At 35.0% G+C, this 25590-nt stretch overlaps 1 protein-coding gene across 2 annotated transcripts; it reads left to right on the plus strand.

Moving 5' to 3' along the window:
• Positions 1 to 25286, plus strand: fndc4a (fibronectin type III domain containing 4a). 2 transcript variants are annotated; one of them, XM_047801420.1, is made up of 7 exons: positions 9115 to 9251; positions 9456 to 9489; positions 12848 to 12963; positions 15327 to 15531; positions 20193 to 20282; positions 21796 to 21929; positions 23738 to 25286. In XM_047801420.1, exons 3-7 carry the CDS (start codon positions 12880 to 12882, stop codon positions 23777 to 23779), a joined length of 555 nt encoding a protein of 184 aa, XP_047657376.1. In that variant the 5' UTR covers positions 9115 to 9251; positions 9456 to 9489; positions 12848 to 12879; the 3' UTR covers positions 23780 to 25286. The 2 variants fall into 2 exon arrangements, with proteins under 2 accessions (XP_027004762.1, XP_047657376.1); XM_027148961.2 differs by lacking the exons at positions 9115 to 9251; positions 9456 to 9489 and adding an exon at positions 1 to 665 and having other exon boundaries at positions 23738 to 25285.
• Positions 25287 to 25590: the final 304 nt, after the last annotated feature.

Below are 25590 nucleotides of genomic sequence, written 5' to 3' on the forward strand. Positions count from 1 at the left end.
TGCGTTAGAGGTGACACTGGTGCTGGAATTCAGAATCTACTGCTGTTTGACTGGTGACAAATCACGGAGCCGTTATAACGCCGTAATGCAGTATCATAACGATTACAGCATGATGCATTATTAAAGACAGTCCGACGGGTGAAGAGTTAACGTTATGCTGCTTCACTGCTCACTACACAACCTACACTGTTCAGCATCGGGTATACAGCTGAAACCAACTCTGCGGTCTTCATCCGACTTGCTCTATGTGATACATCCAGAAACCCTGGAACGAGTCCTATCCTTTGCGCGTGAGGTGACTTTTATTCCTAGACTGGACAAATATATTCCAGCAGTCGAGGATGAAGAAAATTAGTCAAAGCACCTGACAACGCGACATGGACGTCATCTGGAGCTCGTCAAGTGTGTGTGCGCGCGTGTGTGTGTGTGCGTGTGTGTGAGCATGATCTTGTTGGAGAAACCTATAAAGTTGACGGACTTGCTTTATATTTGGTTAATTGCGCCAGTATGGAGCGGATGAAGGAGCGCGCATGAAGCTATTTGGAGTCTGTGAGATCTACAAGAAGAAACAGAAGCATCGAGGAGAAATATGGCTCGTCTCTTCTGTCTGATTAACTCTGTCGCGCTGTTGCTTTTTGGCACTGATATGTTTTTGGTCGGAGCAAGTAAGTTAACGGTCAGCTACGCTTTGAAAACACAAATGATTGCTTGCAGCAACATGTTATTTAAGCGTTGTATAGACAAATCCAGCTGTTAGAATGCACGTGATTGTAGCTTCATTGAGACGCAGCTGGAATGGATGCTCATCCTGCCTTACTGTGAGACTTGAATACAAAAAGCTATAACAATGAAATGAACCCCAGCATATATATATATATATATATATATATATATATATATATATATATATATATATATATATATATATATATATTTAGGACAGCAGGGTCATTCATTGTCAGGTCAGTGTAAAGCTTGTTAAGGTGGGTATTAATAGCATCTAGTTGTCATTAAGATTGGGATTTGCAAAATCAGTGGTAACACTACTGCTGTAGTAAGCTGTAAATTTATTTATTTATTTATAGCAGAAGAACTGGGATTTACTAACTCGGATAAAATTAAATGATGAATTTACTCATGAAATTAATACCCAATCACTACCCTGAATAAATAACCACACCATGATACAGAAAGGGTATTTTTGCCTTTAAGCTACTTGCCTAAAAATACATATCTACACTATACGTATTTTATTTACCGGTTTTCGCACCAATGGCAATGTAATGTAAAATTGTACGGTAGCTGATCTGAATCATAAATGAGTGGTCAGAACTGACTATATATTCTTAATGAATCTTAGTTTCCTGCTGTAGTGATCAGATCTTTCCCTCTGCAAGCGATTTTAAAGGGTGAGATCATGTTGGGGGATAAGAGAGCTGGAATTGTGTGTTCTGCAGGTTTACTCACACTCAGTAGTTTTATTCAGAACCTATATCAAGTCTGTATCGTTAAGAAAATGAATATGCTAAAAGCTGCTGGGAGAAGCAAAATAAATGTCAGTGTTTTCATATAATAATAAACATCACCTAAATCTAATAACTCTGTGCAGGGTGTAAGATATTTTATTTAATGCAGCAGAATACTTGACAGACACTCTTGTCCAAAGTGACTTGTCCACAGCAGTGGAATACTGTTGATACTTTAATTAGAAAGTTAAGTAATCAAATATTGTGGATACTGCAACACTGACATTTTCTGCAGTGACAAATGGGCATCTGCTCATTATAAGATGCTGACAGATATTGAGATGCTTGCCAAAAACTATAAATAAGTATTTGGAACACATTAATTGAGACTGGCTAGTCTGAAATGCACAGTGGATTTGAGAAGCACTACAATGTATTCTTTCTGAAGTAATCTTTTCTTCATGCTGTTGGTTATAAACCTGATACAAAGGAAAAGTCAGTGCTGTAAGAGGTGACGAGAGTTGCAAACAGTTCTACAGTTCTATGTGCACTGATTTAATTCAGTCATTCACAAACCATAATACTGCAGACATTAACCAAGTGAGAGAAAAGTACCACAGGATTAAAGATCTTGTCATGTAGACGAATTTTTATGTGAAGAGTAAAACATTGTGGTATAGTGTCAGTTTGTTTATTCATTAAAATCTGGTATTCCTTCATGTATAATAAATCTCCACATAAAATCCCATTATTTCCATCATACACCAAAGGATGTCATCATAGTAATGTAGCTGCTTTTTGCTTATTATATAAGTGACATGTTTATAGGTCATGCAGTTATCCATATTACTCCTTTTTATTTAGGTACATTAATTCCTTAATGCCAGCTTCATACACATGAACATCATTGGTAGAATAGTATTTGTGGTTTCACCTGTATTTCAGCTCTTATATTATCAAATGTCTGTTAGATTAAATATCAAGAAAACACAGCTGAGAACGTGAACCTGCTCCCGAATCCTTCATTGTGCTGTTGTTGTGAGATATTTGCTGTCCATTGTTGTATTGAATTTAGAGTGCCCATGATGATTTTCATCAAAAGTGCTGGCACATCGTGCATTAGGGCTGGCTGATAGGATCACATAATTTTGGTATATTAATAATTTCAAATTTATCACATAATTATGATGTTGTCACAATACACTTTTTTACAACTTACAAGATTTATAGGATTTGCTGATAACGTCTTGTGTAGTCCATGCGCTGATAGGTCAAAGTGTATATATTATATATTATGTACTGTATAGACATATTGTCAAATATTAGGAGGTAATATATTTGTTATATTGTCCTTCGATCACTGTGCATTATTATAAAGTTTGCTATACTTTGCAATTGCTGTGTCCTGATAAAATGATTAATTTGTACTCTTGAGATCTCTACTATGCTTTATACAAACCAATTAAATATAAAGTGAATTACAGTCAAGTCTATCAGCAACTTGTATATCCTCATAGACTTGCATTGGTTTATTAAATACATAGGAGTGTATTATGTTCTCAGTTTTTTATTATTATTATTTTTTTTTTTACAATGGGGAGATGGTGCACGTGCTCAGTGCCTTTTGCAAATAACTCTGGGGATATGACTGCCTGTGCACTCAGGATGCTTTCTGAAAAGCAGCTAATGTGAGCAAGCAGCATAACCTGTGACTCAATCTGAGAGGATGTCTGTGCCCCACATGGCTTCTTGCTTTTTACTGTACACTTAGCATCTTACCCTGGACAACCTGTGATGCTTTGATGGCACGTTACATAACAGAGACGAGTACATGTAAGTCACTTGGGATGGGATGTAGGTAGAGGGAATGCTGATACCATGAACAATGCCCAATGCACAAATGTTTATAATGAAAGTTCTATAATAAGTAGGATTTCGTATCTGTCAGAGCTTGTTAGAGATATAAACCCATCAACAATTCCAAATTAAGCATTTGCGCACCACTTACTCTGAAACGATGCATCGTTCAAAATAACAGATATAATCAGAAATGATTTGTCGTGGGCATTACTCAGATTTCCCGATCTCAAACAAACACACTTGTTCTTGCTACTCATTCAGATCATAGCTTAGATTTGTAGCTCTACATACAGTAGTTGGTACTTACAGGGCAGCTATAACTCATGTGCTTTACTATCCAAATAATCATTCCCTGCATCAGCTGAAGTTTATGGCCATCCGTATGCATAGTTTATTCTCTGCTTGTTGCAAGGCATCAATAGGCACTTACAACCCCTATTACATAGAGGACATTACATTTCCACATGGATGAATGTGCACTGAGCAAAGTAAATTTCATACACAAGTAAGATAGATGGACCACTAAAGTACACATACACATACACATGGCTGAAAGTACTGTATGTGGATACCTGACCATCACACCTGGGTATTGTTCTTCTTCAAACTGCTGCCACAAGTTTGGAAGCACATAACTGGATAGGGTGCCTTAATATGATTTACCATAAAACAAATAGGGGGTTAAACCTGTTCCAGCATGACAATGCCCCTGTGAACAAAGCCATGAGGGCCATACACAAAACCCTGGTCTTAACCTTACTAAACACCTTTGGGATAAATTGGCATGAAGGCTGCAAAAGAGGCATTATTGGCTAACATCATTGCACAACCTCTCACACTCTCGTGGCTGAATGGGCACCAATCCTCACAGCCTTCCCTGAACAGTTGAGATTGCTTTAGCAGGGGGGAACAACTCAATGAAGATTACCCAGTGTTAAGCAATGGAATGTTCAATTCTTTACAAAGCTGTACAGTACAAAATGCTACTGTACAAAGAATTTATGTTGACATATAGTGTATATTAAAGAATAACAAATAAAACAGTGTTCAGTAAATGTACTGTAAACATATGTTAGTCTAAATTTGCACCAAATTTAGATTTGGATCTATGTGGCTGGCACGTTTATTCAAAGCATTCTGCATATAATACAACTGAGTAGTTGATAAGGGCCAAAGCAGATGGATAGTACTGGGATCTAAACTCTTCCACTGCTTTAACCACTCAGCCAGCACATCCCAGAGTATGGTCGAATAGTAGGACGTTAGCATACTGTATACAGCCATCACTTCCAGAAGTGGTGTCCTTTTTGCTGGGCTACCAGTTAATTCAATTGTTAGAATAATAACAATCCTTTGCTTAGATGCATATTTGATCTTATAGTAAGCCTAGGTTAGCTCTACAGAAGTCTATCGCATAGTTGTAGCACACCTTTAATTCATAGTGAAACAAGGCAGAGGAAACAGAGACATGCAGTAAATAAATATACATGGTGATTCCATATAAGTACTAGTATGCTAGTACAGAGGTGGCAACATTTTGTGAGGCTGTGACACACATACATTGTTCCCCTGACTTAATCCATACTGTATGTTCTAGTGCAAATAACTTTAACAGCTCGATTGCTTTAAAAGTCAATGAATTTTGTTTGCTCCACTTTTAACTTCTAATAGAATGAGGTATGTGTCTCTATCAGCAAGGCTGCATGCCCTTTTTTACAGACTATCAGACACTCGCATGCACATGCTGTGGATGCAGAGCTTCATTAAAACAGATGGTGGCATTCATGTGACCTGCAGAGCTCCTGATATCACAGTTATGCAGCATTAATGTCACCCTTTCTGTTTATGCTTATGATTACTCATGGAGCTGAGCCAAGATCCTTCAGTCAGTATTTTTCTTCTCCTGGGCATTTACATAATGTTAGATTATGAGGTTTATTTTGCGTTTGTTAATGAAAAGTGGAACATCCTGTGGAGAGGTTCATTTCTTCATTTGCAGACAAAGCTGTTTGCAGTTTTCAGACCCCACACAGGGAGCATGTGCATGTGTAGCATATTAATCTCATATCTGATCGGAGAAAAACAGGAAGATGAAGTACTTGGCAACTGTAAAATTCAGTGAGTCTAAGCAGCTATGGGAAGTTAGAAAAGTGCACGTATCCATACCCGTCTTTTCTTGATCATAGAGACTACTGTCTTTGCTCATCTGTTCTTTGATCATAGAGACTACTGTACAAATCTAGCTAAAACAACACTAATGCAATAGGATAGCAATAACTGGACACACATACCTGAATTCAAAATAGCACACTTGGCAATAGTACAGCACCTCTAGCAAAAATGTTGAAGGATATCAATTTATAGATATGCAGAGAACCCTGCAGACACTGTTCAAGAAATTCAAAAATGTATGTCTTACACAGGCTATATTAGCAATCTGAGAACCGGTGAGATCCATTATATTTAGTTTATGATAATGATAAATGTTAGGTCAAAGACTGAACTTTATTGGGAGTCTGCAAAGATCTTTCTATTTTTGAGGTTTTGTCTTCTCACACACATGTCCTTTAGAAAAAATAACATTTGATTAGCTATAAAAAGAAGAAGAAGCTAGAGGCTTAAAAGTGGCAGAAGTCATTCATAAAACTACTCCTAAGAATGTTTCACATAAGGTGACATAAAGGTGCAGACTAATGGGTATTAAGTGAAAAAGCAAGTGGGTGATTATTTTATCAAAAATACCTATTGAAGAGCAAAGTAATAAATGCAAATGATGACCGGTTGGGGGGAAAATAAAAAAAATAAAAAAAATAAAATAAAAATCCATTGCTAATCATCATGCATGGAATTCCAGTTCTGAGTCTGCAATATTCTAAAAGATTATAAACATTCGTCACAGATTATTAAACGCCAATCATTTGTGAAACAAGATCAAAAAGATTGCATAAAAGGAAAAATCTAATCCTTTTAATACAACTATGTGCTGAGAATAAAAACAGGGTGGTATCTTTACATTAAATAAATAATACCTTAAAAGGTTTGAATGGCCCAGTACAAAAAAAATCAATAAATCATCAGGTGGATTAAATTGTTCTTGTCCACTAAAATAGTAATAGATAAAAATAGTCTCTTTGGACTTGGAAAGCCCAGCTCCATAACAAATTAAGCATTTGATCTTAAATTTATTATATGAGCTAATATACAGACCCCATGCAAATATACAGATCACATGATCAAACTCACTATTAAATAGATTTGGATGGAATCCTCACATCATTTCTATAGGAGGATTAAAAGGGGCTAATTGGGCTACAAACTTACATATAAACCTAGATATCAATATAATACAAATAAAATGTATATGCTAATCAACCATCTTACTAGCAACAACTGGACATATACTCATTCATGCAGTTACCATATGGCTGCAGTGCATTGAATAAAACCATGCAGATACACACCAAAAGCTTTAGGTAATTTTCACATCAGACATCAGAATCAGGATTAATCTAATCACAGTGACTTTGATTGTGGCTTGGTTTTTGCTGCCAGATGATGGTGGCTGGATCGAGTATTTTTAGAAACTGCTGATCTCCTGGGACGTCCACCTCCCAGAACCCGCCATTCGGTTGCTTACCTACTGTAAATTGTCTAAATGGTGCAAATATATCTGTGAGAATGTATGTTTGACAGTAGACACAGATTGAGGAATACACTCCTATACACAGTGTAACACTTTCAGCTAGTGTTCCCAAGTTAAACTCTGAATCCACCATCGAAATCCAGACTTTCATTGGTTTGATAGTTTGAAGTTCATAATCTTAAACACTTTTATGGAATAATATTGAAAAATAAATTTGCACTGATTTTCTCCTTTTTACAGACCCAGAGTTTAAAAAGTGAACAAATAAAAGGCATTAAACCAGCTTGCAGAAGTTCTTTGTGGAAATAAGTCATATACAGTATATGAAAATAAACTAAAAACTCTTTAAATTCGTTAAAATTATTTTTTTATTTGTTTGTTCTAACAAAAACTGTTTATATATTGTTTATATACTTACTGTATATAACAACATCATTTAACATTTTATCATTTTTGTTAGAACAAACAAGTTTAAATTGTAATACATTATTTTAATTAATTAAATGTATTTTATTTTATTTTATTTTAAAAACAAACATGCAAAATTATACTGAGAGTTTTTTTGTACAAACACTAATGATCTGTCCATGACTGAAATAAATCGGTTTATCTTTGTCCCTACAGTAATTTATGGGAGGCAAAATCTTTAAAAGAGCTCGGTATGTATCCATGTCATTTATAACGTTGCTCCTTACTGTTTGTAAATCATTACCCACTTCAAGGTTACACAGTGTGCTTGGAGTTGATGTCTGCAAATATCAGAAGACTATCAGATGTGACTTTTCTCAGATTGATTGATGCTGGCAGAAAGGTAGGTCAGCATGCAAAGCCCTTTATCTGGCCTTTTTGTTGTGTCTACCTCAGAAATAGAAAGAATGTGTCATGAATGTGTCATGAGTTTACAGGCACTGTGATGTGTTTTGACAATACTTCAGAAGTGCAAAGGTCATGAAATATTCAGCACTTGGTCAACTATTTCATTAGTTAGAATTTTAACACATACTGAAAAGTGCCCATTGGTAACTTTGCCTACTGTATGACGCAGTGCTGCTTCTTAATCCTATCCTCAGGCATGTGGTTTTAGTTTTTCACTTCACAATGCTTGCTTAGCTTTCCTGATAATAATCCAATGATTCAGAGCTCTGATTCTGCCTGGTGTGTGTCGAAATACACCCTAAATAAAACCCTTTCTGTTTCATTGCCTTGACATTTTTTACATTTTGTACAGAGAGTGTGAATACTTTCCTCTGTTTTGATGAAACTATGACAGAGCAGGAGCAGTGCAGATATTTTGACAGGCAGTATCTGATCTCACTAGCTTTATGACCTTTTTGTTATGACATACAAGTAATCTGAAGTCATCTCCAGCTTTCAAAACATTCAGAACAAAGATCAAGGAGCGATTGAGAATCAGTTAGCGATATGTGATCAAAATGAGATATCATTATAATTCATAAACAAGAAAGACACTTCTGAAACTTAAAGTCACTTGGAGCCAATGTTGGAATTTAGCTTTCCATGTCAGTTAGAAAAAGAATTTCCATTTAACATGGAGTTATAAAAGTTTTAGTAGAGATTCTTAAGTTATTTTGGTCAAATACTGTAGGTACAATAAGCTGTCAAGTGCCCCATCAAGTCATGCCAATTGTAAGTTAATGACCATCATGACCACATTATTTATCAGAATTTCAGCAGTTAGTTATGGGTATAAATAATTAACACCAAGTCTTTTAAGGAGACTTTTTTTTCTTCTACACCCATAGACAGGATGGCTGCATCTAATCCTGCATCTTTAACATAAAGCCTACTCAGCAATGCAACCATAAATGTAGATCCCTTTAGGCTTTGTCCCCAGTTGGACTCTAAGCCCTGTGGTCTACCCCCAAGTGCTTTTGTGGTTAAGTCAGTAATGTGTGTGTGTGTGTGTGTGTGTGTGTGTGTGTGTGTGTGTGTGTGTGTGTGTGTGTGTGTGTGTGTGTGTGTGTGTGTGTGTGTGTGTGTGGCAGTATAGCATATTTATTTGTTTTTGTGTAAAGACCTTTTTGTGTCCTTGTTTTTGTGTCAGTATAGGAGAAACTACTTTTACACTTTTCTGCATTTAAAGCTACAGCAGCAGCTTAAACTAAACATAAAATTAGACTGGCATTTGCTGAAGTAACATCTGTCTAATTGACGTCTGTCCCAGTTAAGATCTGTTTAATTATCATCTCTCCCAGTTAACATCTGTTAACATCAGTTTTCTGTCCATGGGCTGGAGCCAGACTTTGGACACCATGACCTAGGTGAGCATTAATCTTGTGATTTCATGATCTTCATACACATCTTGTGAATCAATAGAACATAGTATGTAAGAATGTGGACTCATTGGATTCTAAAAAATACCGTTGCTTGGTGTTCAAAAGAATAATTGTTTAATTTACCAACTTTTACCAACTTACCAGCATTCGTTTTTGTGCTAATTATGTTTTTCTCTGTGTAATGTTCAGTCGTGCACAGGGAGGCACAGACCTTCTTCTGCAGGTATTAGTGTAGTCCCATGTGAACTACAGCAACCATCTATCAATTTGGTGTTTACTGCAACCGGTTGCAGTTGGAAATGCTCTAATTTAAACTCTAGGGGTGAAACTCTTAGATGCTGAGATCCTAATTTAGATTAAGCTAGTAAACTGTATTTTCTCTGCTTGTGGAGTTGCAGAGGTCTTTGTTAAAAAAAAAAAAAGATCTCTATTTACAGTTCTTTTCAGAGGCGAGATCACTTGGTAGATTGAATAGCTGTCTGTTTTGCACTCTGTTGTTTGCTTTTTGCTTTGCCTTTATTTTCCTCCTCTTTTGATTTATCATGCTTTCCCACATCTGCTTCTAGTTAGTTCTTTATCTACCCCTTATTAATGCACAGTTTCTTGCTCCTCCCCATGGCTTGCTCAGAAGAGAACTCGCTTCTGCCCTGGAGGTTTTGGGTTCAATCACAGCAGTAGACTCCTCTCTCTTTCTCTCCTACTTAATTCTGTCTGTTCACTAACTTCTCTGGTTTTGTGGGGTTCCTGCCACACCATCTGTTAGCTCTGCCTGCTGGCTCAGTGTGTAAGAGCACTTTCCTGTTCCATTTCTTAGAGTTAGGTTCAATTTCCATGAAGCATAACACTTCTATAGGTGCTCTGTGTTTGAAGCTTGTTAAGATGTTTATTCTGACTGCAGGTAGTCTTACAAGCTTGTCACACTCTGTTTGCTTGGATTTTCTGGTTAGCAACGTTGGCAGCTCTGTTATCATCTAAGCAATAAAAGTGTGTCTGAGGTTGTGGCATAAGAGGTATATATTCACATACAAAGGATTTTAGTTCATACATACATTCTGGCAATATTATTTTATTGACCAGTTACAGATAATCCTATGTAACTGATTGTCTTATTAGTGTATATTCATGGACTGGAAAAAAAATATCAGTAGTGTCAGTATTTACAGTATTACATGGGATCACATTTGGGATCATAGAAAAATATTAAACATTATTTTTGAACCTTTTTTTAAACCCCTTGACATATTCTTCATGAAAATGACTAAAAATAACGTCAAGGACAATTTCACTAAAACACATGGACAAAACACTGGGCATTACATAAAGCTGTTACATAATCCAATTAAGCGGTTATATGCGTTGACACAAGCACATCAGGTCTGGGCTAAAAATCAGAAGGTAACTCATTTTTCAGTCATCCTCACAAGCCAATTAGTGTGGTGCTTGGGGAAATTGATAAAAAATTCCAGTGCTAAAACATTCGGCTCAAAAGCCTTCTCTGTGTTCACCTGCTTTCTATTTTCCTGCTTCAATATTAGAGACGTGCTTCCTAAAATTGAATCTGTCACTATGTGCTCCCTTGCCTAGGAGTTTGCCTTTTGTGAGACTAATTAGCTTGTCAATTGCCTGCTAAATCATGACAGAACACCCAGCTGTGCAGCTGGAAATAAAGAGAAAACAGGAATCACTGCACGGGATACATGGAGTCCAGAATTCAATCAAACTCAATCACAGAATGCAGTGCAATTAAAATGCAGTATACGGTAGGAGCGAGTATTTCTCATGAATCGTATTTATTTTTCTGGTCAACCATACAGTAGTTGGATTAGCAGTGCCTGTCCAAAAATAGATTTTAGCCTGAATCCTTGCAGATTCTTAGCACGTGTGTGTTGGATTACATGTGGATTACAATTCTTCTCTTTTTTCTATGTATTCCAAGCATGAAATGAACACTTTAAATAAACTGAGAAACAAAATTTAAGAGACAAAAATGAAAAGGGAAAAGATCTAACAGCAAAAATGTGACTGACAAAAACACTCACACTGTTTTAGTCAGATGTTTTATTAGGTTTGGCTTTTTACTTTGCCATGACTTTTATATAAAACAGCATAACAGGACTGGAGAAAAGAGTTATGTGCAAGACATTAAAAATGTAAGCAGAATCTGGGTACACACTTAAATGCTACTTATAAAATCCTAGCATTTAAAAGGCACACACACATGCACGCACACAAACACAGAGAAGATATTAAGTCTAGAATGAGATTTTATAGAATTTCTTATCATCATGGATGTGTACACACTGTATGACCCACCATTTACTCTTATCATTTTTCTATTAAAACTTAAATACCTGCGTAATCTGACTTTAGTTCTGACTTTTTTCTTTTCTTTTTTTTACAGTATTTGTTTTATCTTTGGCATTGGCATCATCTCTGACCATCTCATCTTATAAATAAATATAATTGTAAAAACAATCACTATATAAGTACATGAGTGTAACACATGTATGCATACTAAATTGAGGTAAAATTGAGAACAACTTTAATGTGGCCAAACTTGATTGGATAGTGTTTTTAGCAGAAAAATTCAAAAACTTTGAGGAAAAAAACTGGATACAAATAAAAATATTTTGTAAATCTATAGATGTCTGATAGATTGTCTGAGAGATTCGGTTTATTTAACTAGTGCTAATGGTGACAAATGAATTTTTACGAATGTTTTTTTTTCTATTTCTGATGGTTTTGTTATTTACCTCTTTCTCAAACTGTCAGTTCAGAGAGTGTTTTCATCTGATCAATATCAGTAAAGTTCATTTATTTTTTCTTCCTTTTTTTATTCATTTAGAAATGAATTGACTTTTCTTTCTTCTTATAGAATAGCTTTATTGTCTAGCTGGTGTTTTCTGATCTGATTTTATTCATAGGAATAAAATTGTTGTATTTTGTGTAAAAAGTCATAATTTTACAGGAATTAAGTCAGCATAAGTGTAGGAAAGGGAAATCCAGACAGCTCCGTTTCACTTTCCAGCAGCCTGGAATGTCCTTGTATTTTCTGTATACTATGTTCTGTTTATCTTTATTAACCCCTCGAATCAGCCGTCCTCAATTTTTACATGCGATGCCAAGCTAATTTTCTTATATGCAAACCTTTTATTCAATTACATGCTTTTTTCATCCAATATATTTTTAAAGACAATGTAGCACATAATTAAAGAACTCTTACTTCAAGGTTATAGTTGAATCATCCACTCAGCTCAGATATAGGAAACAGATATATTGTATATCACTCGTCATTCCCGAGCCTTTAATTCTGTGATCATTTTTACAAAGCTTTTACAAGTAAGGGCCAATATCCAGCACTCAGCTCTTCTGCAGATGAATGTGTGCAGTTCAGAGCTGAAGACCCTTAATAATAGATTGCACAATTACTGAATGAAATGAGGGGCATGGCTTTTTAGAGCTGTAGAGGTTTTTTTTTTGCTGTGCTTCATATTTCAGTCAGCCTTAAGGATGAATATGGAATTCATATGAATTCATATGGGTGGTCAGATGAATAGAGTGCAAACCTCCTTGTTTTGCAGATCGCCCACCTGCTCCAGTCAACGTGTCCGTCATGAATCTGAGAGCTGATTCAGCCACAGTGACCTGGGAGGTTCCAGAGGGGGACATCATTATTGGCTTCTCAGTTCTACAGCAGGTAAATACAGTGTGAAATTTCATGCCAACCATCTCTGACCCTCAAGTTTCCTTGGAACATAGATTCTTAAATAATAATAATGTTATTCTTAATAAAACTGATAAATAATTTTGTGATCATTGCCATGAAAATGACACTCACTTATTACTTGATTACAAGATGAAGATGAAAACATGACATGCAGGACATTGTGATTTAAAAGCCATGTGTAAACATAGCTGTTTAATGTAAATTAATGTGTCAGTTACATGATGCTATACATTGTAGTTTGAAATAACATTTACAGCAAAGTAGTACTTTTGGGATTCTTTCATCCTGTCCAAGTTTCACATAATTGGTCTATGAGGCTGCAGTAATATATTACTGCAATATTGGCAGCTCTGTCACGTATGGCCTCGCATTCTTAAAAAAGAAAGATGCCGAAATATCTAAACATCCATATAAGAAAACCAACTCACGTCAAGACACAGAATAAATTAATTTGGGTTTTTTTTTCACTAAATACATTTATTCAGTTATGTAACAATTCATATAACAAACAAGCCAGGATTAAACAATTGCATGATTTACTGAAATCTTCTTTACTGGCAAATGCATTCAGCAGCTAACCAATAACATACTGTATGAAGCAATTTGTCATGTTATGTAACAAAGCTGTCTCCAAATCTGGTAATGGCTTTGCAAATTGGCTTTTTGGATAGTTTTATTCATTGATAAAGTACCTCCATCAATACACTCTGTGCCAAGAGACAGTGAGCTCGAAATGATGTTTCTTTCCCTCATTTTCTCATTTTCAACATCGTGACTTGCTACTGTACCAGTGAATGTAAGGCATTTAGTTAAATGTGCCAATTAACTGAAAGGCCTCATCGTTCTTGTTCGGCTCTTCAGCATATTTCATAGTGCATAGACATCCATTAAGCTGGAAATGTATTTCTGTAAACGGCAGCTGAGTTACTGGATAAAGGTATTTGAATAAAATTATTCAAAAAACTTCCAAAATCTAATAGCCTAGTAGACGTTGATTTCCACATTTCTTTCGCATTTTCCTTAAAGCATTTAAACCTGCAGTAAATGTAGACCCAAATCCCATTTAAAAGTGCACTAACTCTGAGTGAACTCTGCATTTCGTCGTCAATTAAACTGTTCTTGAATCTGATTAAATATTACCTCAGGAGTAAATTAAGCTATAAATTAAATATTAAATTAAGCTATAAATGAAACATTACAAACAAAAAACATAGTCATGTTTCGCTATTCATTAACAATTAATGCTTAGAGACAATTAATGCTTTATGACTTGCAACCATCGAGACACATATTCAGTAAAAGGGCTGTACACACTGCAAGATTTTAATCAAATTATGTTTGTTTTTAACAAAAGCTCTTGAGTGGCATTTGTCAAATTTCACTAGGACGCTGATGATCTAGTGTATAACATCAGAGAACCAGTATTGTATAATGTAATTCAAAGATTTTACCATTTTCCATCATATAATTTTTCAAAATATAATGGGAAGTATATAGAATTATATGTATGGAATTATAAAGAGTTGGTTTTCACTTCATGTCAAAGGTATAATGCATTGTTGCATGTCTGAAAATGGCAACATTTTCTGTCAAATTCAAGAATTTTCCAACTTAATTGTCAAATTTAAGACCAACACCTGATCTCCACACCTTTGTGTACCTCTTGAATATCCCATAATCTGAAATTCCCATGTGACTTTAAGAACTTGTGTCCATTCAGGATTAAAATCATTATTGAGGTTGAGCAGTGGTGTATATATTATAGATCCTTCTGTTTCATATCTGTGTCCAAACAAACAGAGATGTTTTAGATGTTTTTAGAGCATTTTACGCATGCATTTTGGTGCATTAGTTACATGATTGTCTACATTGTAGATTGAAAGAGCAATTCACTTTCAGCAACACAGATATTTTGATATTCTTCCTGTTTGGGCTTCATATAATTGGTTTGTGAGGCTGAGCATGATATTACTTTAATGGCCACCCCCTCTTAAAAAAGGAAATATGCCGAAATATCTGACAGCCCATTTTAAAAAAAGCCAAGTGGCACTTTTTAGGATGCAGATATGAGACTGATCAAGTAGCGAATAATAGAACAGTGATGTTTCAGTTCTTCCCAAAGGTGTTCAGTGGGGTTGAGATCAAGTCTTTGTGCAGGACACTTGAGTTATTCCATGGCAGTCTGGAGCATGTCTGAGTTTTCAGTTCAGGGAAATCTTAAAGTTAAGGCATGCAAGGAGATTGTGGACAGTCATGTGAATATAGTCTTTTTTAATTTTAATAAGAGTAAAGAAAGGGTAATTTAAAGCCCACTGTGTTTACTGTGGTTTCAGAAGCAGGATGGCCACATGCAGCGGTTTATCCGGGAGGTAAACACCACCAGCAGAGCCTGTGTGCTTTGGGACCTGGAGGAGGAGACAGACTACATAGTCCAGGTTCAGTCTATTGGACTGTATGGAGAAAGTCAGGCCAGCAAGCGTATCCATTTCAAAACCCTGAAAAAGTCAGACCGCTTCCCGTCTAACAGCTCAAACCAAGGTACTAAAAACGGTGCCTTAAGATTTGTGTTGTGAATAGTGTCTGTGTTTTTAAATAAATATTCCACATTTGTAGGGTGTGAGACTATTAATCATAGTTACTGTAATTAAACCTTCCCATTATTAAGAACTGTAGTAAGTAGGTTTACATTTAGGATGTGTGTGTATTTTGTATGCAGACCCATGAGACCTCTGCTTTACATCTCAGTCATGGGGCCTGCACAATCTCATTTTTCCTTGCTTCTCCAGCACAATTGATTCACCTTATTAGCTAATTACCAAGCCTTTCATAACTGAATTAAGGGCTCTCTATCGATCATTAGCCAACATTTAGTCTAAATCTGCTCTGCTTATTCTAGTGCATTTTGAAATGAACTCATTAAAATGGAGTGATACAAAATTAATTAGAAAACCTTATTTAGTATCATGTCCAAGTAAGTAGTAAATTGGGCAAGCTCTGTCACAACCCAAACTGAATCCAATGTGAATCATTCAAAGTACTTGCAGAAAGAAGAAACACATTTGTTAGACATTGAGTACTTTACTGATCCTAAGAATTGTCCATGGCATAAATCTTTTTTCAATAAAGTCAATTTTGTTAGATGTATATTGAAGTAAATATTAGGTACGAGCATGTGAGAATCCTCCTACATGCACCAATCTGTCTGTTTCCTTCTCCTGTTTAATTATATATGGAGACATCATGCATGACCACAGGAGTCTATTTCTGTTGCAGTTTCTGATCTGATTTCTGTATCAGATGTATTCTTTCACACAAGCAGTAACATAAATCACTTTCATTTGGAGTCATTTACAAGTGTATATAGCTGTACACTAGTATACTCTAGAGGTATAAGAAATTCTAAATACATTATCTTAATGTGAATTGAAGCTAGCCAGCTAATGTCCATGGAGGAAATGGAGAACACAAGTTGACAACCAGTCAGTGTATAAGATTGGATCTTCATTTGATTTATTTGGTTGTTTAGGGTCAGGCCACTTTTAGAACACAAATTTTGTGAGGGCTGTTTTTATTTCCTCTCCATGGCCAGAATTCCTTACAACAGCTCCATCTAAGTGCATATTTAAGGCTGACTGATGCTGCACATTGGCAATAATTCGCTCTAATAATGTGGTCTTAGTATTAAGAAAGTCCTCGAAAGGAGAGCGAACAGCATGCAAATAGTTTGTGTTTAAATTCAGCTAGACAAAAGCTTATGGCCCTATTTCACTATCATACAATGATGTGGATTTCAATTTTAATTATAATTATAAAACAATATATGAAAGAGGTTTAGTACTGAAATTCATACAGGAATCACATTTCCTGAAACTGTTATTAAAAAGATTACCTTACATTTGTATCTCAAATATTTACTTTGGTGGAGTGGAAGAGTACTACTGTTTTGCACAAAGATTATATTATAAATAATCTAATCAGATATCTGTTTCAAGCATATAAATGGATTTCTTTGTAAATTGTTTATATACTGTAAGTATCTACACAAATTTGGTATTCATAAAAATCAGATCATTTTGGAATTAAAATTTTCACATAAAGCAAACCCAAAATGATCAGCTTCAAATCATACAATTTACAATGAGCTACTGCACTTGAAATATTATAATATTTCAAGTGTTTTAGTTACACACTTTTTTTTTAAACCCAAATATGAAATCTGAAAGAAAAAGAAAAAAGCAAGCCAACATAAATTGATAAATTAAGCTAATCCAATCAGGTAATTAAATTAAAATTGTGTAATATTGTATGCTGTGGGTTCAGTAACTATAATTTTTTCAGGTCCAACCATTTTCTTTACAACTCATATAAATTACATGTAAATCACATTATCTATAATTTGACCCCTTGACTTGTAAAAGGTTGTTACACTGTTAAACAATATATTTTTATCGACTTACACATAAGTTAAAATGCTTCCACTTCTTTCACTGAGAGATTTCCTGCTGTTTACTTGTCATTTCAGCTCTGGGAGTTTTGTAGGTGTCATCAAATCAGCTAGTACCCAGAACATGTACCTAATAATTTACAAAGGATACAGGCATGGAGAACAACAGCATGTCTGAAACTATTGTACATCTGATGACAATTTTATTTTGCTTTAGCTTAGGCAGACACTGACACACAATTTTACTAAAGGATTGATAAATGGGGCCCTGTGGGGGGTTTTTTTGTTTGTTTGTTTGTTTGTTTTTTGGTTGTTTTTAATAAATTTTTATTATGCAAACAGACAATTACAATATTCACAGACGAGAAATTAGATGCAAAATACAAATACAAAGACCAACAAAACAAAACTTGTGTGTGTGTGTGTGTGTGTGTGTGTGTGTGTGTGTGTGTGTGTGTGTGTGTGTGTGTGTGTGTGTGTGTGTGTGTATGTGTGTGTGTAACTGTAAGTGTAACTGGGCGTGGGAGTGGAGATATATGAATAAAGGTCCCTGTGTTTTTGAGTGAAGGTACATTAATATAGTGCTGTACTTTTTTCTTTTACGATCCTCCATGTATTAAAATACTGTTTTAAAGAATAGCAAAGAGAGACATATGCATAGGAAAGATTGACTGATATACAAAAGTCACTGTTGGTAGAGATAACTTTCAATCAGCTTTTATTAGAAGTCCAGCCTTTCAGTATGACCTCTGCTATACAACTATTGATATCAGACAAGATTGGATCGGATGATACAGGTTCTTCACATGAGAAGAGGACAAAACCCCATCAGGCCTCTTTTGTATAACCTTAGCAACAGACATTGCAGAGATTGACCTGATTTGCATGGAGTATTGTATCATTATCGGACATTGGCTGATGCTCAGAGCTCTGACATTTAATTGAAAGAAGTAAAAATGGCACTGGTTCAACATTTCATAACTCAGTAACACAGTGAGCTATAGACTGTAGTGTCACAGTAATTTATGTGCTTTTTGGGCTTTGCAATGATGATGCTTAAAAAATGTTGCAGTTTCTGTTTTCCTGCAGCTAATTTGGGAACAACAAGAAGAGCCAAACATTCATTCAAAATCTGTTGATCTGATAAACATTAGCACCTGATAAGCATTTTAATTAGTTTCATAAGCATTTGATTAGCATTGCAATTAGTTTAATTAGATCAAAATGGGTTACATATCCCTAACTCTGATTTTTTCATAGTCTTGATATGCAAAATATTGAACACATTTCTCATAATTTTTCTTAAATAGCATTTTGTATTCTCACATTCAAATTGAAGAATTTTCTGTAAGTTTCACAATGCACTATATGAAAACATAGTATCATTGCTACCTGTAGTAAGACTGATGATTATTATTTTGGATCCTCTTTGGTGAAACATGTTGCATTGGTCACATTCACATTAAATTCTGTTGCTCTTACATACTATTACTTCAAAGGAAAACTGAAAGCTAGATTAAAAGAAAGGAAGCTCGAACTAATCAAAAATGCCTTCCTGATGCACTATCACGACTGTTAAATTCATTCGCAGCTCTCTGCAATTGTTCATAATACTAGACTTGTATCCACTCTCCCTTGATCCATTAAAAATTCTACCACATCAGAAGTGTTGTATCTGAGCAGAAAACCTTTTCCCCAAGACTTTTCTGGTGATGTGGGTTTGTGATATCTACCGCAATGTCTTTGAAGCATTAGATTTATGCCACCATCATATTTTATATAATTTGGTGTATTTTGTCCTTTCTTTTTTTTTTTTTGGTTGTAGTTTATTTTGTTCTCTCTAGGGCCCCATCAGAGCAAATCCTTGCACAAATCTCAATCTAGTGGAACTAATGAACAGCTGCTTAGCACTGAATAGATGTCAGTAAGCAGCAAGGCGGCATTATGTTGTCTACGACAGCCTACAGTAGTATCATCCAAACACCAAAAGTTACTTTCTAATTGGCTGAGCAGCATCTACCATGCTAACTAAATCCACCACACATTCAGTATAACTCCTTATCTAAGTAAACACCAGCAGAGCGTAAACACCTTTTGCATTTAAAATAGTAAGGAAATTCCTGTGTTTCTAGAGGCATGCTGGAAACCTCCTATTCATCGTTATAAATATTTATCGAAGCAAGCAAGGAGAGAGATGGCTTGGATGACACTCATTCTGACTGTGTATCATTGAAGAACCAGAGTTTTTCAATACTACTCAGTGGTAATTGGAAATGGAGGTGATATAAATGATGAATGGCCTCTCTCAGTAATTGCTCAGGCGAAACCATCTTCCACCCATCCTTTCCTTTTCTTAGTTATGACAGCCAGCACATATGAGCCAGCTACATCTTTATCCACTAAGCAAAGATCAATTGGGAAAAGTGATGCCCTGGACCACTTCCACACAGGTTAAATGTAAGAGGAAGACCATACAATGCTAAAGTCTATTCATTTAGCACAGGATTAATGATTTAGACTGATAGCTGGTTAAGCAAACACTTCGTCCAGGCTCTGGTTGACTGGACAGAATGAGGATGCTGGTGTACTGGTCCAGTGCTGTGCTAAATGATGAAGTCTGACGTAGAAATTTGATCAAGTTTGAGTCTGTATACAAATTATTTATCTGAAACACAAAATAATTACAAATAAAGACAATTATTTTTTTTGCTGGACAACATAGCTTAAAAAAATCTGTTTATTTCTGTATTTATAGATGATCCAACTGTTGAGGGTCTTGACAAATCGAGAAACCTGCAAACAGGAGAGATGATCATCATTGTGGTGGTGCTGCTTATGTGGGCAGGTATGCAGATAAGAGAGTCTCTTAAGAGAGTCTCTATTATTTCTATATTTATAATGGAATAGTGATTTAAATGTTATATACCAAAGAATTATATAAAATATAAAAGTGGAATTATTTAATTTAAAGCAATTTTCTGCTTGACCAATAAAATCGGGATAAACTACATTAGGTTTTATATATATATATATATATATATATATATATATATATATATATATATATATATATATATATATATATATATATAAAACCTAATGTAGTTTATCCCAATTATGATTAATGAAACTGATCAAAATGAAATATTTTCAAATAAATGGATATATATATATATATATTAGTTTTGTTATATATATATATATATATATATATATATATATATATATATATATATATAACAAAACTAATATATATATAAAATTAACTATAATATAATATAATACTAAACAATATTTATTACTACATATATATAATTTACTATTTATAATTAACTATAATTAACTTTGTGCTTGCCTGATATAATACTGGACTATAGTATACTGTATAAAACTATACTATACTGTACTATACTATACTATACTGCACTTTACTGTACTGCAATATACTACATTATACATTATATTACTGTACTGTATTGTACTGTACTATACTGTATATATACAATGTACTATACTTTACTGTACTGCACTATACTACATTATACATTATATTATTATAGTACTGTACTGTACTGTATTGTACTGTACTATACTATACTATACTATACTATACTATACTATACTATACTATACTATTCTATAATTTGTGATGCTAAATCATTAGTACTTCGCAGTATCACAGGAATATTCGATTTGTGAAGCACGAAAAAACTCTGTATGGAAAATTAGTCTTTTGCAGGCACCAGGAACACACACACGTGTGCACACGCACACACACACACACACACACACACACACACACACACACACACACACACACACACACACACACACCGTTCCTAAGGGCAATTTAGAGGCACCAATACAACTATAGCAAGTTTTTAGGAGGTGAGAGGAAACCGGAGAATGTAGAGACTCTAGAAAGACAATGACACAACCAGTTATCAAACCAGCAATCCTGGAGCTGTAAGGTAGCAACACTAGCTGCTGTGCCACTGTGTCAAAAAGGCATTCAGTGTATTGTTTCTTAAGAGCAAGGTTTATCACTGGTGAATTCAGTCCTGCATACTCCTTCTATTAGCTTATTGTTTAACTAGTGGACTATGTGTGCAAGATAGAATTTATAGATTATAGCTTAATGATCTTTCATTAGAAAGCCTATTTTCCTGACAGATGACATGATCCACTGTGCATTACTGTAGTTCAGTAAATCCATACCTTCATAGACTGTTTCATCGTCATTGTGATGGGCACTTACATTACAAATGATTGTCAGGTATGTGCAGGTCTATCTCTCTGAGCCTCACAAGGAAACACAGATTTAGAATTTAGAATGTTGACTACTCTTTTCTCTTTAGCGGTCATCGCACTCTTCTGCCGGCAGTATGACATCATCAAGGACAACGATAACAGTAACAGCAAAGAGAAGGTCAAGCCGTTGTCTGAGAGGAGCACACCAGAGCACCATAGTGGAGGACTGCTCAGGAGCAAAGTGAGGAAACTCTCTCATGTTCTGTTCATGGTGATGTATATATGACACAAGCTACTGTTTTTTTTTTTAGAACAAAACAACACACAAAAAAAAAACTTGCATTAAATGTTTATCTTAAATGATCTTTTTCATTATTAATAATGTTTACAGAAAAAAACACTCATGTGTGGGAATCCTGTTAATAGTGTGTGCAAAATAAGACCTGTTTTAATTAAGCTTTTACCCATTTTTATTCCATAGTGCTGTTGAATTCCTGAATCGGATTTGATGAATTTTCTGCTTTATTGTAACTCATTTACAGAGACTGTGTACAGGTGGTTGCTCGACAATAATCAGAGGCTCAAAATGTAAAAAATTAAATAAATGTTATATAACAAATAACCATGCTTAATCACACGCTGAAACATTGTGAAGGAAGATGTTTGTTTAACATTTAGTTAGCTAAATAGTAGTCAGTAAATGTTCTTGCTCACTTTCCAGTTTGTTAGTAACACAAAAAGGTTTTAGTCAAGTCAAGTCAAGTCAAGTCAAGTAGCTTTTATTGTCATTTCACCCGTATATAGCTGATGCAGAGGAATGAAAAAACTTTTCTTCAGGACCATGGTGCTACATAAAACGACATAAAGCTGCATAAAACAACACAGAGCTAAGGACTTAAATCCCAGCCACATGAAGTGCAACCGAGTGCAACAGTGCGAGACAAAAGGCAGTGCAAATAGACAATACACAAAATAGCGACGAATAGTGTGCATATTGTATATTATAAGTACATAAAAGCACATTGTGCAACTTTATTTGCCATATTCACTAAAGAACTTCCACTAGTTTTTGCCAAGTCTGTCTACAAGTATCAGATGTTGGCTTCTATGACTTATAATGGTTAAAGATGTTATAATTTTCATTATCGACTTAGAGAGAGAGAGAGAGAGAGAGAGAGAGAGAGAGAGAGAGAGAGAGAGAGAGAGAGAGAGAGGGAAAGGGAGAGAAAGAGAGACAGAGAGACAGAGAGAGAGACAGAGAGATTTTTAGATGTTTAATCATTTCACAATTTCACAGGCTATGAAGTGTCTGTCAGTGTCCCTGATTGATGAAATCTACACGTTTCATAAAGATTCAGTGTTTTGCAAGAACTGTGCAATAAAGATGAATACACACAAAGACATGGACTGAAAAACAAAAGTAAAACTGTTCAATATATTAATCTACCAGTTAATTTCATAGATAACAGAAACTCATAGCTAGCAAAAGCTGATGCAATCACCATGCATGTTAAATTATAATGAATGGTTTATGATATTGATGTTTTTGCTTTTTGCTTTAACCCTGGTGTGTGTATTTCTCCCTCGCTATGGTGAGAACAAGATGGGTTTAGCATTGCAAATGTCTCAACATAAAAACTGCAACGATACTGACCTACTTTCAAAATAGATCATGTACCCAGGAGGAGCAAAACCCGACAATAAACCCCTTTGATCTTTCTACCGTTTTCTTCTCCGGCCTCCATTTCTCTGTGGATGACAAATACTTGCTGTTTTCCCTTGTTTAACACTACTGCTGTCCATGTATGTAGTTAATGTAGATCAGTGTGTAATAAATGCATTTAGCCCTGTGATAAATTCTTAAGACATTAGCATCGTGTTGGACATGGTGGCACCAAACCGTTACATTTCAGTGCCTATTTAATTATATACTAATGCAAGTTTTGCTTGTATGCTTCTTTCCATGAGTCTCTGAATTAGAATTTGATGAAATGATGGTGAGTTTAATGAAATTGGTCCTTTAAGTGACATTTCTTGTGTGCTCTGCAGTTTCATCAGTCTGTGGCATCTATCAACATCATAGAGGTCTAATGGGACAAGTGAAGATGTCTGCTCTTCTAACTGTCAACATGATGCTACTATACAGTACATTGCTGTAAACCTTCTCCACCACAGAGTCAGGAAACAATCCATTAATCACACTGGCTGCCACTGAAGCTTGAACTTTTCATCCCACAACTATGAGGGTGCACACTAGATGTTTCTAAAGCAGTCCATTCTTGTATGGCAGCTGTATGTAAAGTGACATACAGCTGTATTAAGAGAGCTCATTCCCTGGTTTCATGTTCATTCAGTGTGATTGCAGTGCACACCTTTCATTCAAGGATCATGGGACTACAATGGATTGTATTTTTGATGTGGTCCAGTAAAAGGCTACTGTAGAACAAGGGGTTTATGGTTCCAGGTGTGTGTGTGTGTGTGTGTTTGCGTCCTGTCATAGACTCTGAAGCCTGTTGAACGAAGCCAAGTGTACACTCTGGGACATAATACAAGCAAGCTTTTGTGTTGTTGTGGCCAAAAATGGAGAAGCTCAAAGAGAGGCTCAGCACATGTGAACATGTTCACATGACAAGTTTTCTTATTTTCTGTGAGAAAATACTTACACAGTAGAAAGAACAGAAGGCCGTGTCACTGTTGGATATCTGATCATTACAACTTGAAAAAAAAAATGCTTTGTTTGCACTTTATGTATGTTTGAATTTTTGGGTAACATTTGACATTAAAGATGCCCATACTGTAACTAGCATCATTTTAGCTTTAGTTAACATCATAAAAATAACATTAATACACAATAAACTAATGTCAAATATGTAATTAATGCCTTTTTTTAAAACAAATACATGAACTGAATTTAGTCGACTATCTTTAGTATAATGCTGGAATGTCATTTATGGTCATTTTTGTGGACTTGTTATATTATTTTTTTTAGTCCAGAGATATTGCAGGTGTATTTAGTTAAAAAATAAAAAAACACACATCATTAACATTTTATTTTAAGGAGCACACATTACCATTTAATTATAGGCATGTATTTTATTCAGCCGAAACCCCAAGTTTGTCACTTGTAAATGGTTTATTCACTAAGAATTAGACTTTATTCATTTACACATGTGTTGGTTAATAAATGGTGAGCTGTTATGTATAAAACAAGCAAACAAAAAACATTATTAATTGTGATATTGTGCAATAAATGATTTGTTAAAAGCTCTGTGATGTCAATTATCAAGCATGAATTAATCCTCTAAATTCATCTCGTATTAGTTTGGAACTGGTGACGTGTTATAACACAGATTACAGAGAGCAACAGTGACCTGCTTTGGGGACATTAGAGAAAAAAAATCACTAATTCTAGGGTTTATTTAGTGTAGAGTTTTAATAGCTAAAAAAAAAATGACAGAAGGATTTTGAGTCTCGTATTAAAAAAAGTATAGTATACTTGTAAATACTGTATTGGTACATGGTGTTTAAAATATAGAGCTTGACATAAGCAGTATCTGAATTTTATTTTAAGGAATTCAGATTGTATAGGAATGTATATGAAACTATAATATGGAACATTATTATTGTTTAATATTCATGCTTGCAGAAGTCTGCAGGAGCTACAGGTGTAGCATTTTGCATTTTGATAGTATACATTATTTATACATTATCATTACAGTTTATTACTAATAACTAATGTGGTTTAGTTATTATAAAAACATAATAATGACCCTAGTTATTAATAGTTCTAAAGTGTTGATGAATAAAGTCTAGTACTTGGTGAGTAAACTATTGTTTAATCCTAGTAGTATCTAATTTGGTCTTTATTGAACAAAGAACAGGACCTACTGTACGTTAGCCCT

Source organism: Tachysurus fulvidraco, chromosome 16 (genome assembly GCF_022655615.1).
Source record: "Tachysurus fulvidraco isolate hzauxx_2018 chromosome 16, HZAU_PFXX_2.0, whole genome shotgun sequence".
NCBI classification, from domain to species: domain Eukaryota; kingdom Metazoa; phylum Chordata; class Actinopteri; order Siluriformes; family Bagridae; genus Tachysurus; species Tachysurus fulvidraco.